This window comes from Calonectris borealis, chromosome 2 (assembly GCF_964195595.1).
Source record: "Calonectris borealis chromosome 2, bCalBor7.hap1.2, whole genome shotgun sequence".
NCBI lineage: Eukaryota > Metazoa > Chordata > Aves > Procellariiformes > Procellariidae > Calonectris > Calonectris borealis.
In genome coordinates this window covers 27,028,036-27,045,001 of record NC_134313.1, presented here as the reverse complement: position 1 = coordinate 27,045,001, position 16,966 = coordinate 27,028,036, and the positions used below count along the sequence as shown (strand labels likewise).

At 43.5% G+C, this 16,966-nt stretch overlaps 1 protein-coding gene across 1 annotated transcript in view; it reads left to right on the top strand.

Moving 5' to 3' along the window:
* LOC142078633 (neural-cadherin-like) overlaps positions 1–16,966 on the top strand; it is a 42,574-nt gene that overhangs the window by 1,664 nt on the left and 23,944 nt on the right. The window contains exons 3-12 of the mRNA XM_075141463.1: positions 470–674; positions 1,614–1,725; positions 5,925–6,174; positions 7,076–7,218; positions 7,572–7,744; positions 8,089–8,257; positions 9,482–9,652; positions 12,915–13,087; positions 13,205–13,372; positions 14,297–14,546. Coding sequence (XP_074997564.1) covers positions 470–674; positions 1,614–1,725; positions 5,925–6,174; positions 7,076–7,218; positions 7,572–7,744; positions 8,089–8,257; positions 9,482–9,652; positions 12,915–13,087; positions 13,205–13,372; positions 14,297–14,546 — 1,814 coding nt within the window. The remainder of the gene's footprint in view (positions 1–469; positions 675–1,613; positions 1,726–5,924; positions 6,175–7,075; positions 7,219–7,571; positions 7,745–8,088; positions 8,258–9,481; positions 9,653–12,914; positions 13,088–13,204; positions 13,373–14,296; positions 14,547–16,966) is intronic.

Here is a 16,966-nt window from a genome sequence, read left to right as displayed (position 1 = left end):
CATTCATTTCATGTCCTGCCAAGGCGGACAGCAGGGTCTGGAAAGGCCCTGTGCTTCGTGGGTTTCCCATCCATCTCTGAACCAGTTCCTCTTCTGAATATACAGCTTCAAAGAAAGTCAAAAGTATAGTAGCTCAGTTGTCTCTGTAACTGAAGGTAAACCAGCAACTGCTGTCAAATATTTGGGAGGGTACAAAAGGGAAGAAAAAGATGTTTTCATGTTAGTAGGGGGTTGAAATGGGTTGTTATCCCAGCCCTTCTGTGTCAGGGGATCAGTTTGGTGAGAGAAGAGAGGGTAGGTGGGCTCCCTGTAGCATGGGGGTTTCCAGTCTGAATACAAAGCTGAGCCCAGCATTGACAGAGTGAGCAATTCACTTTTCGTCATCCTCATCTTCCTCTTCTAGGTGCTCAGGAGACAGCTTTTGTTGTTGTTGTTTTGAAGCAAAGGGTTATTCTCTCATTCTTTACAGAGTAGCAGTTGTTGAGGCTGTTTCTTTCCAGAGCCAGCCTCTTTCGTACACTCTGCTGACGAACCCCAGCGGGCTCTTCAGGGTGAGGCAGGAGAGCGGAGAGCTCAGCCTGACGCACCCCGTGGACTACGAGAGCGAGCACCACCTCTATCACCTCTTGCTGAAAGCCATGGAAGTTGAGAGCACTCTTAGCAGCGTGACTGAGGTACGTGGATCACTTCGCTTCCTACCCACCGTCTCTGCAATCTTCGTTACCTCGTTAGCGGGACCAGTTACACATGGGGATAGCCGAGAAAACTCGTGAAGATGCTTGGGAGGGAGGAGGCCACATTGGGCGCCAAAAAGGACTGTCGTGGTTTAATCTGGCAGGTAGCCAAATACCACGCAGCCGCTCGCTCCCCCCTACCCCCCTCAGTGGGATGGGGAGAGAATCGGAAGGGTAGCAGTGAGAAGAACTCATGGGTTGAGATAAAGACAGTTTAATAGAACAGAAAAGGGAAAATAATAATAATAATGATGATAGAATATACAAAATGAGTGATACACAATGCAATTGCTCACCACCCGCGCTGACCGATAACCAAGAAGCGATCGGTACTTCCTGGATCACGCCTACCATTCATATACTGAGCATGACGTCACATGGTATGGAATACCCCATTAGCCAGCTGGGCTGGCTGTCCTGATTATGTTCCCTCCCATCTCGTGTACCTAGCTCAGTCAGTAGGCACGGGAGCTGTCCTTGGACTAGGAGAGCACTTAGCAACAACTGAAAACATCAGTGTGTTATCAACATTCTCCTCATACTAAATCCAAAACACAGCACTAGGCAGAAATTTAACCCTATCCCAGCCGAAACTAGGACATGCAGGCAGAAGGCTGGGCTCTGATCTGGGCTCAGATCTAGGCTCTGCGAAATACCTCTTGTTATTTCTCTTTGGCTTTGCCTCCCATCTGCTTGGAAGTAGAGGAGATAATACTTGTATGTGTTACAGGAGTAGTCTGAGAAAACAGTTTAGCATCAGAGGCATAAGGACAGGACAGCAGCAAAAACAATGACTGCCCAGGCAGTGTCCAGAACAAGGTGCCCGTTTTCCTAAGTGTAGAAACTAAAATCTCCTCTCAGCATGTCTTTTTGTCTCAGGTCATGGTCCATATCACCGACGAAAATGACTGTTCTCCTGAATTCCAGCACTTCATTTACAGCAGAGACAACATTCCCGAAACCATTCCTGTCGGCACGTCTCTACTGCAAGGTGAGGACCATCCCGGTACCTTTTGTTTCAGTCTTGCCACAGACCTGCTAGTTTGCATTACATGTTCATGTTGTCACCGTGAGGAAATGCTGTCTCTTCCACAGCGAGTATGCCTCTGTAAGATGTGGACGGTAGCCTGCCTGGAGAGCTGTAGGTGGCTTTTAGGTATCCTCGAAGTAGAGTTGTGAGTGTCTTCAGGTGAGGACCACTGTGCTGTGTCACACAGCTGTGCCCAAGGAGGGATCCTGTGGTATCCCAAGAGCAGTTAAGGCAGCTGACAGGCAGTGACTTAGTGGATTGCCATAGCTTGTTTCCTTTAAATCTTGTGGCTGTCTTTTAACTCAGCTTGGTCATCTTTTTGTGTCCTGGAAGCAGCTGCAACTAGTTTTTATTTTCTTAATATGTTAAGAAAAAAAGAGTTTTTTAAATGAGCCGCTAGCTTTATCAAATACGTATTAATGCTGTACAATTGACTTACAAAGTGTTAAAGGAGAAACCTTTGGAAAGCCTGTGAACTTTTATATTTATGATTGTGGTTTACCAGTTATCATTAACAAAGTTTGTTGTGTTTAACATGGCCACATATCACTTGCACATAAACCCTGAGTGCACAGACAACATTTTTAGAGGCTAGAATAGTATCCTGTTGAAAGATTAGAGCTGTTGGAAATAATTTAAAGTCCCAGGTTCCAACCAAAACTTCAAGGTCACTCTTGAAATACTGTGGTTACGCAAATAAGGAGTGAACTTGGATGATGCTGCACCTCTTGTCTCAGTCTTCAGAGTCCAACAGACAAGGAACAGAAGTCCATTCTCCAACCTGTTTTACTGGAGTCAGTTAAATGCCTTCAAAGATGTCTTGACATCTGACGTAGTCTGTCGTGATGTGATACATGCCAAGGTGTGTTCTGCCTAAAACTGGGAGAATGCTTACAGGCTCACTGTCAGTATTCAAACTGAAAGTAGGGGCAGGTACTGGGGTAGTACGGGAACATGGGCTGAGACCTCAGGGGGGGCTATGAACTGTGTGAGAAATGGGTAAGTGCCAAGGCAAGACTTAGCAAAAATTTACATGTCTAAGACAATGATGTAAATTTTCCTGAATTTGAAGCTGAACACGTGCAGGTTGCAGTGGTGATAAGAAGCTTAGCTTCCCTTGTGTAGCCACATGCTGATAAGAGAGCCGCAGGGACTACTTACCAAGAGAGTTCAGAGCTTGCTGTAGCTCATTTTTTGGTTTAATGGCTCTTGGGAAGAAGTAAATTGATTGGAATGGTCAACTCTTCTCTCCAGGAGAATTGTAAAGCTGATCAAAAGTCACCCAATTGTGGGGAAAAAATGTATGCCCCATGTCCAAAGCAAGCAGAACGGCAAATCTGTGCAATTGCATCCCATTTGGTTGGGATGGGGTACATTTCAAGAGAAAGCTTTCCTAGAGAAGAAAATGCAAGGTGGAAGTATAGTGACAGTCAGTGAAACGAGTGGGTGAACACTCACTTGGTGTTGAAGGGCTGAGCAGCGTTGGTAGTGGCTGCAAGGACGCCGTATGTGCCCGTCACCCTGTACTCTATGCTGGATGAGTGCTGTGCCACTAACCCTGACTGCCAAAGCAAGTGTCGTCTCAGTAAAAAAAAGAAAAAGCAGCTATAGTTCCTTGAGGGGTGGGATGTTGCAACCTCAGAATGTCCCACAAACAAAAATAACTGCAAATTCGAGATGGCCTTTGCTATCGATGGCAGTGAAAAAGATAGTGTGATATATGCCATTTATTAAAACTGTGGATGATGCAAATAGTCGTCAACCATTTTTATTTTAACACACTCGAAGTCTGGCTTGTATCATGTTTGTAAAGCTGATGCTACGCTGGCTGAGTCAGTCTGTCTGCTTAGTCATTACGGGCAGGTTTATGCTCACTGCATGTGCTTTAAGTTGTCTGGATGCAAACAAGCTATGATCTGAAAAGCATGGGGGGATGCTCTCAGCAGGGGTTAGCGTACTCCTTCAACTGCACCACTGTGCCAGCAGAGCAAGGCTTAGAGTTGTAGCTGGCAACTTCGTGCTAAGATACCAGGCTTTGAGCTGGAGTTAGCTTGCACTGAGCTAGCTTAGAGCATGGGTAGAGCTAGCACAGATCTGTTTGTGTTTGCTACATGATCCTCGAAATACCTTTGCAATGCAGATCAGTTTGCAGGATGGAATAAAATGGAAGGGGAATGGAATTCCCAGTTGCTATTGAGAAGTAAGGCACGTCTTTGTCATGTACAAGCAAGTGTCACATTCCCTATTTGCCAGAAACATCTGGGGAAAAAAAGTGTGATCGTTAAGCACATAAGATGTATTTTTGTGAATGGTTACAATATCTTGCTAATGACTCTGCAGATTAAATCAGAACTTTTCAAATCAAGTATGTTTTCACTTTCTGCGTATCTTTCTGTCGTGGTTTAACCCCAGTCGGCAACTGAGCCCCACACAGCCGCTCACTCACTCCCCCCTGGTGGGATGGGGGAGAGAATTGGAACGGTAAAAGTGAGAAAACTCGTGGGTTGAGATAAAGACAGTTTCAGGTAAGGACAGTAAAAGCCATGTGCGCAAGCAAAGCAGAGCAAGGAATTCATTCACTACTTCCCATCGGCAGGCAGGTGTTCAGCCATCTCCAGGAAAGCAGGGCTCCGTCACACATAACGGTTACTTGGGAAGACAAATGCCATCACTCCGAACTTCCTCCCCTTCCTTCTTCTTCCCCCAGCTTTATATGCTGAGCATGACGTCATATGGTATGGAATACCCCATTGGTCAGTTGGGTCAGCTGTCCTGACTATGCTCCCTCCCAGCTTCTTGTGCACCTGGCAGGGCATGAGAAGCTGAAAAGTCCTTGACTAGCAATACTTAGCAATACTTAGCAATACTAAAACATCAGTGTGTAATCAACATTATTCTCACACTAAATCCAAAACACAGCACTATTCCAACTACTAGGAAGAAAATTAACTCTATCCCAGCCGAAACCAGGACACTTTCTAAAAACAATACTTGATCACTACATTTAACAGTTTTAAGTCACTTTCATTTCAACCTTTCTTGAGTTTTTAATATATTTAGGTTTTCAGTACAGCAAGAGAGTGATTAACTCTGAAGCCCTTGCTTTTGTAGTGTGTCACACACCCAGACATTTATTCACAGTAGGATTTTGAGAGATATTAAACAAAATGTTACAACCACCTTAAATGTCCTTTTAAACCGAGATGTGTAACTTTCCAGAGGCAGAGGTGGTTGAGTTTTTTGCAACTAAGTGGCACAGCATTTCAGTGCGCTTTTTGAAATCTTTCTCTTCCCCTTTGAGGGGAATTAACCCCTTTGAGTTAATGTTCTGATAGTGATGGGTCCTTGTTTCTTTGTCTCATTTTTGGATGACGCTGTAGCTGTCTGCAAGGGTGTCCATGCACTGCAATCACTGTTCCGCTTCCAAAAGGCTGTGTGCTACCGCGGTGGCTGCATCTGTATCCTCCTGGTAGAATAAGGAGTTTGTTTAATACCAGTGTGGGTATGAGTACAAGCCTCATTGTTTGGCTAGAAAAATGGCAGGGTAATTAAAGAGATGAGCTCCTGCTCTTAAAAATCACTTTTGATACTACGTTGTGAGCTCTTGTTCTTTGTTCTGCTGATTTGCTGCTTCTGAGCAGATGGGACACCCAACGCACTGAATAAACACTTGCTGGGGAGGAATGTTTAATCACTCTTTATACCTTGAAGCGCCAGGTAATTAAAAAGTACTTTAGCTATAACATAGCTGGGAGCTAATTAAATTTGAACGGCATCCCTGGAGAGAATGAGGACACAGTTTATGACTGATAATGTTCTACCAACATGCATATTGATTGTGCGGTAATTACCAGTGTTGACTGCTATTTGTACAAAGCATGTTGTACAGTATTGGGATCACAGCTCTCTCGCAAACCCGCCTTGCTGCGATCGCTCAGGCTGGGTTGGAGGAGGGGAAGAGTTGTTTTGCTTTTTTACTCCCAGCCTCCTGCTGACTTCCCAGACCCTTACCACAAAAATAAGGGTTTTATGGATAAAACAGATTTAGGTGACGTCTGTTCTCAAAAAAAAAAAAAGTATCTGAGGTTGACTTGGTAGGAAATAGCATAACCAAACCTCTTCTGCAGCATGACTGTTCTGTTAAATGTGTTCTCTGGTAGTGCTTGCAACAGACTGCGACTCTGGCTCCAACTCTGAGATCACTTACTTCATCCAGAGCACTGATTTTTCCATCACACGTCACGGGGTCATCAATTCTAACCAGAGGCTGAACTTTGAGCGAGCAAACCATATGTATGAGTTTGTGGTGATAGCTGTCGATAAAGGACATCCCCCTCGGACAGGGACGGCATCTGTGCGGATTCGAATGACCAACGTGAATGATGAGGCTCCTGTCTTCTCCCAGTCCGTGTAAGCCAGTTTGAATGCCTGCTTTGGTTTCCACTGATGCTGTTCATATGTGTAACCTTAATAACACTTGGTGGAACAGTAACTTGTTGTTTTGTGCAACTATAAGTACCAGTGAAATCAAGGGATAATTTGTATGAAGAAAGGCTTTAGAAGTTGCCCTTTCATTTCTAGATTGTATCCAAAAACTACACCAGTTGTGGTACCAGCATATTGACTTTATATTTATAGAGAGAGAACCTAACTCTAAAGGGAATGATTTTGACTGTGTTGACTTCTAGGTCTCAAAGTGATTGTCCAAGTATAACTATATGACAGATAAAGATGGTAGTTAGCAAACATTAAAAATTAATTTTATGATCAGCAGATTGTATTATAAGCTAATTTCATGAGGCCCTGCTTGTTTATAATGCCTTCTTTCCTTTCTTGAATGAATACAATTTCTATTTTTTTGCACAAGTTTAAGTATGGACATGTTTTAAATACAAATCGTATATTTATTTACAAAATTAAATACTGTTTTACATTCATCTCTGTAGTATCTGATGCTTTCCATTAGTATATAGGAACATGAGAAACACTGCATGACAGATACTAGACCTTTTTCTCATCTTTAGGAGACAAGTGATCCTGGTTTGCAGTGCGAAAGTAATATGGTGCATATTGATATCTTCCAAAAGATCCTTGGAAATTACATATACCAAAAATGCAGGGTTACAAACCTAAAATACATACAAAGATGATCAAAGTCTTGTCTTAAGCTAATTAAAGATTCCATGATTGCATGCCCAAAGCTTAAAAAAAATTACATTCATAATGAATTTAAAATCCTTGGCTGATTATTAATATGGTGGTGGTTATTCTGATACTGAATGTGCTGCCACTGCTCCCTTATGTGCATCAGTTACAGAACTTTCCTTTCGGAAGATGCTGGTCCCAGCACCTTAGTGGCTACTGTTCGGGCAAAGGACCCTGATGGAGATGGGCTGCTATATCTAATTACAGGAGGCAATGAGGAGGGCAACTTTGAACTGGATAGTCAGAAAGGTAAGGAACAAGGTTTTAGAACACAATTATTTACGGTCTAAACTGTATTGACTCTGCTTCACCTCAGTGTGTCAAAAATCATAAGAAAGCCCCGTATTTATATAATCTGCAAATGGGGACGCTTTGTATCAGTGAGAATTAACTCTTTGATATGATGGCCTTTCTCCAAATATCAACCAAAACTTGGGATCCTGGTCCAAGGACTGTGCGGTCCAAGATGACTGATTCCTATGCTTTGCAACCAAAACCAAACTGAACCAACAATGCAGTGGCAGAGGAATGTGATGCTCACTTGATTTTGTTTGTTTGTTTACACGGTAAAATAAAATGACACTTTATGCTTCCAAATTTAGGTATCATCAAACTCCGCAGAAGCCCACCACCCAACTTGAAAGGGCCACAATACACACTGAACATCACTGCGATAGATGACAATGCCTCCGGGGGACCCACCCCTCTCAGCAGTTTTGCTGAGGTTATTGTAGGAGTTAACGACATTAATAACAACAAGCCTGTCTTCAGAGAGGTAAGATGTCTTTCTGCAGATATTCTTTTCCCATCGGTAATTGGGGTTATAGACTCCTCTTGGCTACTGGTGATTGCTGGCGGGCCGAAGGGACTGTGTTTGCAGAGCAGAATGAATCTGTAAGTGAACAGGCAGCCAGCTTTCTTCATACTTAAAGTGTAAAGTCTTCATTCTCTTTTTTTCCTTCCTCTCCCTTAGAGCTTGATTTCTTTGTGAGCATAAGTAATAGAAGTGATTTTCTTCTGAGTTCTTCTCAGACGTGCTGGAAAAAATATTGACTCTGTGCAGCAAATACATGTGGCTCTGTGTAATATATAGGGTTGGATGTTTGGGTGTATTTTTAGTGCACTTACTACAGCGACAGCACCTGGGTTCTGGAGAATCAGCCTCCAGGCACGAATGTGCTACAGGTAGAAGCCTACGATGCAGACCTTGGCATCAACGGAGAGGTGAAGTATGGGCTCATGCACCGAGACGGAGCTTCCCTAGGCTTCAACATTGACCCAGACACAGGTCAGTAGCTTTCAGGTTACTGAGATAAAATGAAAATGCCGTTGTATTGTAATGAGAATGCCACTGTATGACATGTGGGCTCATGCTTTAACAGTGTAACTGCAGGGTTAGCTGTAACAGCTTATAGAATAAACACTGGAAAAAGTTCAGAGTATATGGATAGCCGTGCACATAGATTAGATTAAGATTATAGTGATTTAAATGACAAATTAAGTAGGGAAACAAACTGCAGTTCAGTAAGAAGACAAAAAGCTATTCTGTATCAGTTATCTTCCTATTGGATCAAGGGTAGCTATAAAAATGCAGAGCAGAAAGTGTGACTCTAACAGCTTGAGTTTCTTCTTCCCTTCAGTGTGGCCATGGTTTATTTCTCATCTCGTGCACAAATAAGAGGTCCAGTGCAGTGCGTATAAAGTCAAAACCCTTGTACCAGAACAGGGCAGTGACAGACAGTCTTGATGCATTTCAAATGAAGAAGTTATAAAAGTTGTTGATGTTTCTATAGTCAAAACAGTAAAATGGGATATTTGCATGTCCAGGACTGTGCAGGAGACTGGAACGGCCTACAACAGAGTAGCAGAATCCTGGTCCCCAGCATGGTAGAGACATAGGTCTGGAGTTGGCCTCAACAAGGCCAGTTTAAAGAGCTGAGACAGGGAGAGACTTGGTTAGTAGAGAGGAAAAACTGAAGATTTGGAGAAAATTGTTCGATTTATTAACTGAGCTATGTGATTCTACCCAATTTTAATCTGTTCAATGAGGCAGCCTCCAGCTCCTGTAGTAGACATGACTTTGGTCACATCACTTGTGCCTTCTGTGATGTGACTCTTCCTCAAAGTAATACTGAGCTACCTTTGAAAGATTCAGCTACTTGGACTATCACTGGAGTAAACCTAAGAGAGGCCTCTCGATGAGGAGGAGAAAGTCCCTCTGTGCTCCATGAGGAGTGAGAAAACAACGTATTTGCACTGAAGCTCCTTATCAGGGCAGCAGGAGAGAAAGCTGTTGACTGCTGGCAGTGTGTGACATGTGAGGAGAGGAGAGACAGGGGAATTGGAGTTGCTCTTGTCCAAGATACACGTTGCAGGATTGGTGTGGATTAAGCTTGACAGTGGTGCTGCGTGCGGTCAGAGCTTCCTCTCGTGCAGGAGATGTGCAGATCCCTTTCTGCAAATTCAGTCCTGAGGCTGTGACACGCAGAACAGGAGGTGTCTGTGTTCCCAGGAGTCATCACAACCACACAGAGTTTTGATCGGGAGAAGCAGAGGGAGTACACGCTGTCTGTTACTGCTACCGACCAGGCACAGGAACCGCTGATCGGCATCTGCCAGATCACCGTCCTTATTGCTGACGTCAATGACAACGATCCCAAGTTTGAGAACAGTCGCTATCAGTGTGAGTGTTTCTTAACTACCTGTCCCAGTACTGCAACATGAACCTGGTTAGTAGTGCCTTATAACAGTGGTCAGTTTTTTAGGTGACCAGTCTTCCTTTGCTGCCCACTAAGCCAGCTACCACTTAATCCATCATCAGTGGAAATATGCAGAATTTATCAGTCCTCTTTATTCATTGCAATACTGTTAAAAATGCTGACAGTCTTCACTCCCACAGATGAGACAGATCTGATCCCTTCCCTTTGCGGCTTTTCCCTGCCCAGTTTTTCTGCACACTGAATTCTTATTTGATGTCCCAAAACAAAACATGACATCCTAACTGGGAATTCATCAACCCTGACTAGAAGAGCAGTTGTCACTTGTGTCTCTTTAACACAGCACCTCTGTTCGAATAGGCTGGAGCGGTATTCGTCTCTTGTCAAACAGCCCAAAATCCTTGGCTTCTAGCCTGCGTTTGGCTGGGAGCCCCAATGCCCTCCTGTAACTGTGCTGCTGAGCTAGCTTTTCCAGTTTGTCCTGGTGCCATTCCCTTTTTCATCCCCACATGACATGCTTTTCAACAGTCTTTCATTTAATTTTACTTGATGCTTCTCCAGTAAAATCCTGCACTTCAGTACATTTGGACCCTCTACATTTGATGTCACCCACCAGTGAGGAGCGTACTCCCTTGTTGCTGGAGTAGAACAGGCCCTTCCTTGCATAATTGCCTCAAAATGGCAAAAAATGATTGATGATGCATGTGACGACAACTCCATTTTGGAGATGTTTTGCCTGTTCTCTGGAAATGTCATGTAGGGCAAAGCAGTGACCAATGCCTTATTAAAATGGCTCATAAGATGGCTTATAAGTCATCTTTAGCATCACAGCATTTTAGCGGGATTCAAAAAGAGGTTGGATGCTCGCACAGCAGGATTTTAACAAGGAGAAGTGACCTCCTAGGAAATAGTCTAGATATACATCCACACTTCAGACAAGGACAGAAAGAAAATTGGGTTGCACCTTTTAGAGTATCTTATAGCGACTAACTCCAAGTGCCAAACTGGTTAAAATGTGCAGATTGGGAATAGCCATTTGTGCATTCCTACCAGTGGTTTCTGCAAACCTGGCCAAAGCAGCACTGAGAAGTCAGGTGGGAGTGCTCTCACTGGAGAGAAATATTTCCAGACAGAGCAGAGAAGTCCTTGAGGTAAAGGTAATGTTTGTGCAAAGATGAACCTTTCTACTCTACCTTCAAACATGTCCTTCAGGTGAAACTGCCCAGGATTATTTTTTTCAAAAGTAGTGAAGCTGAGAGGTTGCATTTGGTAATTATGGTGACTTCGGCACTTCCAAGGAACGGGCAGATTTTTTTCTTTTTTCACAAACACAGGGTACCAGCAAAGGTCCTGAAGCGAAGGTAGCCCTTTGGGATGGGGAAACTGCAGATAATGAGGTCACTTTATGCATAGCGCTTTTCCAGCATCTATACATAAGTAATCAATGTTTGTACGTCACAGAATTAAAAATAGCTTCTTCTCTAACAAGATCCAATGCCATTAGTCATAGGTTTCTATTCTTTCTGGAAACTGCTGGTTCTTTATTCCTCTGCGCTAGGACGTTGGTCAAATCCCTGATTTAAGCCATGCATCTTATGATCTGCCTGCAAAACAGACATTAAAGAAATGCTTAACTCTGTGAAGCAGGGATGGTATAGTAAGTGTTAGAGTTATGCCAGCAGCAAGCAGAAGTACATGAAATGAGAGAGTACAGCCCTTCCAAGTAATTTTGTATTTTTTCTTACAATGCAATTTAACAGGATTTGACTATAAAAGCATAGACTTAAACACAAAAAAGGATATTTTACAGTGTTTCTTAGCAATAAATTCCATTTTCATTAATCTATTTTAGTGCCAGTGAATTTCTGCTGAGAGTAGTTTTGGCTGTTACTGACATACCAGGGACATGAATCCTAGGCCAATTAAATGTCCTGGGGGATGAGGGAAGCTAATTAAAGCTCAAATTGTTCATGGAGCAAGTGGTTGTGGTGGTTTAAGGTTTCACTGCCCCGCTGCCACAGACTGTAGATATTGAGGGCGAAAACCAAAAGAGAAAACATGACCGCTCCGCTTTATAAATAGTATGCAATTCTGATTGTCCCACCTCGAAAATGCTAAAGGAGACGCGTACAAGGGAGATCAAAGATATGAAATGATTCTGGACAAGAAGTGATTAAATAGACTGACTGGGTTGTCTAAACCTAGCTGTGACAGCCTTTCCACTGCCAGGGCCATTTCAATACACTGAGCTGATGGAGTCTTACTGCATGGAAATGGCTCAAAAACATGATCAGGCAAGCACCCATGGCTGCTTGGAGGAGGAATTGGGGCTGGGTGGCTGAGGATGGAGGGAAGAGCAGGACCAAAGTCAGATCAGAGCAATCTGAAGACTGGGGCGTGGAAGAGAGGCAGTCGGCGGGCATGCAATAGCTTTGTATAAAATTGTGCCTCACAGAGAGGAGGGGAGTAGGAAATGACTGCTCGTGATTTCCCATCATTTTGTTGGTGTCCCTGCCAGGAATGAGGAAGACAAAATTAATTACTCTTCTGTGCAATGGGTACTTCAACTGCGTGACTCTTTGCCACCAGGTTTTTAGATGGTGATTATAAAGGCGGGTTCAAAGAAGGATTGGTCTGTCTAGGGCTACGGGCACAAAGACATGACCTCTGTCTCAGGTGGATTGCTGGGAACAGGGAGTGACCTAAGGAAAGGGGCATGTATAAAATGATCATTGGTCTTGTCCTGGGCAGTTTCTCCAAAACACTGGGATGTTGGGGACATCTTCACTATGACCTGAATCTTCATGCTTTGTGATGCCGCTGGCGATGCTGCCGCCGCCGCTCTCATTCAGGATTAATTCAATTCACACAGAATTCCTTTTGATGCCAACCTGCTTTTATCAGCAGCTGAGCCAGCAGCCTGGGCTGTGATCTGAAGCAGCGGGTGTGCGGGCGGCCGCGGGGTTTGCCAGCGCCGCCGTGGAGAGGGACGAGTAAACCTGCTTCACCAGCAGCTCGCTTAACAACAGCGTGTCAGGGGAAAGGGAAGGGGAAGCTAAAAGAGGACCATAGACGCTCTGTTAGTGACGATACTTTATAACCTGCCTCATTACAGAAACATTTAGTCTCCCATGAAGGGGACTGTGAGGTTTTACAGAAGTATTTCTATTACACACAGCCTGGTAAACCAGAGCAAGACCTGCTGACAATACCTTTGTCTTTTCAAAGACTTCCTCAGCGAAGACACTCCAGTGGGGACGAGTTTCCTCCGTGTTGCAGCTCATGACAGTGACCAAGGTGTGAATGCTGCTGTCACGTACTCAATGTTAGAGCATCAACTGGAATACTTCCAGATCAACCCCAGCACGGGCTGGGTATACGTGAACCGCCTGCTACCCCAGGTAACACTTGAAAGAAAGCAACCTCTGACCCCTCAAATCTATTGCAGAGGGTTAATTGCAATCTCTTGGTTTGTACAAAATGGTTTGCAAATATCCTCGATCTTCTTTGTTTCACAGACAACGCGCATTAGTCGCTATGTTGTAGCGACAGATGGAGGGAACAGAAGCAGCACTGTGGAGCTGACGGTAACTGTCACCAATGCGCTCAGCCAGCCACCCCGGTGGGAGCAGAGCAGATACTGGGTCACCATCCCTGAAAACACCACTCGGGACACCAAGATAGTGGTATGTTAAAAGTGCAATTACTTCCCTCCCTCTTCTTTTCATTTCAAGTTCTTCCTCTGTTGTGCTCTGTCTCCATGTCAAAAGTACGTGGATGCCCACTCTGCAACCTTACCGCGTTGTGCTGTGTCCTCATCAGCCTTCACAGCTGTGTGCCCCATTAGTGTTTGTCAGGAGTACCTGTTGTAGAATAGGCTGGCATTTCAGCTGGCAGCAGTTTTCCCAGTGAATTCTTACACCAGTGGCTGTCAGGGTGCGCTCCCGCAAAAGCAAGACCCGTGCCCTGCCTGTGTGGGAAATCCTTGAGTGTTCCCACCAAAAGGGCCAGCTCCTCCATCCTCAATGGACTGTGCTGCCTGCCGGCATCTTTCCTACAGCTTTTCTCAGTTTAGCACTACAACATGGAATGGCTGTAGTTTGCTTTGGGCTCTTCTAACCCAAACCAATTCCTTTTTAACCTGTACAGACTTATTATTTAAGGATAGTCTCTTCTGTAAATTGCCAGATAATTCCTGCCTTCCTCCTGCCTGTAATATCCAAGCACATGCAAACTATTTAGGTTTTGTCCGTATCTTGCCTGGTAAAATGTACCATTCAGTGGCGAAATGGTCTCTTTTTGGGTTGCTTTTGTTTTGGAAGGAGGAGAGAGGAGAGGAGGGGTTTCCTTTAGCCAGTGATGCAGTTCTTGCTTGGCACATTTACAAGCAGGTAAATTTACTGCTGATTAAAGATCTGCATCAAACCTAAATGTTGTAAAATGAAACTCAGCTCTGTAAACTGTTTCTCTTTTGCCTGTTATCCAAGTCATACAGGCGTGTATGTTCTTGGTGAACATACATGCACGTATGTTCTTGCCATCAAACTGAACATTTAACACTTGCAACCCCGCGCTTCATGAACATATGTGGTGGCTCTTTTCTTCTTCAGACCATCAAAGCCACATCCCCTCTCGGTGATCCCAGGGTTACGTATAATCTGGAGGAGGGTCAAGTTCCAGAGACTAACATGCCAGTTCGTTTCTATCTGAAGCCAAACAGAGCTGATGGATCTGCTTCTCTTCTAGTCGCTGAACCACTCGACTTTGAGACAACTAAGTTTTTCACCCTGACAGTCCGGGCGCAAAACGTAGCAATGACCCCTTTAGCTTCCTTTACCACTGTTTGTGTGAATGTAACAGGTAAGCTTTGCTGCTGTTAAAACAGCTGAATATTCTTGTTATTTTTAGTATAATACCATGAATTAAGGTAACATCCGTGAAATGCCAAGCCACCTAAGAATGCTTTGTACGTTTCTGTACTGTAAAAGGAAGTTGTGCAGTCATTAAAAAGGTCTGTTTGAGACAATTTCTAAGTACAACTGTAAAATGTGATAATGTGATAATGCAAAAATGGGCTGTGTGAATGTTTATGCGACACTAGTGCCTGCTTTTCTAAGCGTAATTGCAAAGGTTTTCTTTTGATAGGAGGAAAAATCTAGTAAATGTCCCCAAGCTATTGAAAGGAGGTGAGTATTACTAGAAATGTTCTGTGCTATAGAAAGAGAAACAGCTCAGAAAGATATCAAACAGAAACCAATCTGTTTAGGGGTTGTTGTTACATTCAGAATTTTCTGTTTAACATTGAGGTTAAAACTGTAGAAATGAAAATGCAAGGGTCCTGACAATAGGTACAGTTTTTCAAAGATTTGATCTAACCCTCCTTACAGTGGGACCTTTTTGTAAGACTTTGCTATAAATCCACATAAAACTATAAATCTGATTTTAATCCCTGCTTTTTGAAGCATCAGTGGAGTTATTTTTGATATGTAGTCATTTAGATGAAAATATGAATAAGTGAAGTCTCCAGCAAAAACATTTGTCTCGCTCACCACCATGGAAATGAGACACCTAAGTGGTAATTTGAATGGGAATCCAACTTCCCTGCTTCACTTTATCACAGCATTGTACTGTCTTCCACAGTCCACCAATGCAAAAACCCTTCAGATTTGTAGAGCAAGGATCATTCAAGTCAGGGTCTGAGCCTCATTATAGATTATGGACCCTGTTCCAAAAGATTTTTTTTTATAGTGCAGTTATTGGTAGCAGGATTTGGCAGAAACTTCATTTTGCTCACAAGCAAAAATCCTTCTTCAATAACTTAGTATTTCATATAAAAAAAAGGTTTACACACATGTGTATGCATTAGTGGGAGAAAAAAGCGAGTTAAACACCTTTAAGAGAGAAATAACCACCAGAAAGTTTCATATGCAGAATTGTCCTTTATTTATGCATAAGCACTCAGCAAAGGAAGTCTTTTATAGCATCTTATTTTCCTTACCTTGCTCAGTGAATTTGCTGAAACTTATCTCTAACAAGACATTCTCTCCTATAAAATATGAAAAAAAAAGCCTATTAGAAAGGAAGTTTTCACAGATGATTATGCATATAAGAAAGAAAGAAAATTGGGATTTACGGGAGCCCACACTGACAACTTGAAAAAAAAAGTAATTTAAGACATGGGTCCTGCAAATAGTTGTGTGTCAGAATCAATGGAGTCATGTGGCAGTAGTAAAACTAAATGTGTACTTAAGGGTTTGCAGAATGAGATATTAAGAATTTTGTCTGCTCTTCGTAAAGAGAGATGGATCCGAGGAACTGTCATTACAGCTCCTCTGTTTTGGCACTGTGCCACACACAGGAAAATGACTTTCTTAAAATGTGGCTGTTAAACTGTGAAAAGTGCAAAAAGATATAGAGGACTATGCAGCATTTCTGAGTTTAGTCATCTTACAGATAAAGAGGAACACCAGGCTGATTTGTCGCGGGTTGAGCAGGAGGACGTGATTCCAGAGCAGTTTAAACGGATCCGAGTCAGTGCTGCCATAGTTCTCCTGCCTGTCCTTTGTGCTCACCTGGTCCTACACAGCAGTTTTAGGGAGAAAATGTGTCAGAAACTGGCCCTTCAAAACACTGGACATATGTTTTCCAGTTTAGATCTCTACAGGGGTCAGGCGAGGAGGACAAGCAAGACCAGCACTGATATAAGCTTAACGTGCCTTTGCCTTGTGCCTGATCTGACCCGACGGAAGATGCCGCTGCCGGGGCAGGCCTTCCTTTCCTTCACCTCCACGATCCCACCACGTCCCTTGCGTTGGATCTGGCGATTACACAGCTGCAGGGCGTCTCAGATCACAGCTAGCCCTTTTCTCTCCAGAAAGTCAGTCTCTCTCAGAGCAATAAAATGAGGACTGTCGACACGGAGCCACGTGATCCAGCTCGTGGGAAGGGGGATCCCATGGCTTAGAGCAGGGTGACAAGAGTGGGAAGATCAGCATGCTTCCTTTGGACATTGGCCAGTAGTTAGATGAGGGGAGGCTAATATGAAACTGCACCCTAAATAATCATTAGGTCCTACAGCCTAACATAACTCTGGCTATACAGCGCTGCAAAGGCCAGGAAAGACTGTTTTACATACGTTCTTTGTCAGCGCTATAGATGCTGCAATTTTAATTTCCTTTGTATGTTAATCAGCCCTTAATAAAATGCTGAAATTAAGTACTGCTGTAGATAACCAGCTCTTTACAGACTGTGGATGAAGGGCCTCTTGGTCCTGGCATTCA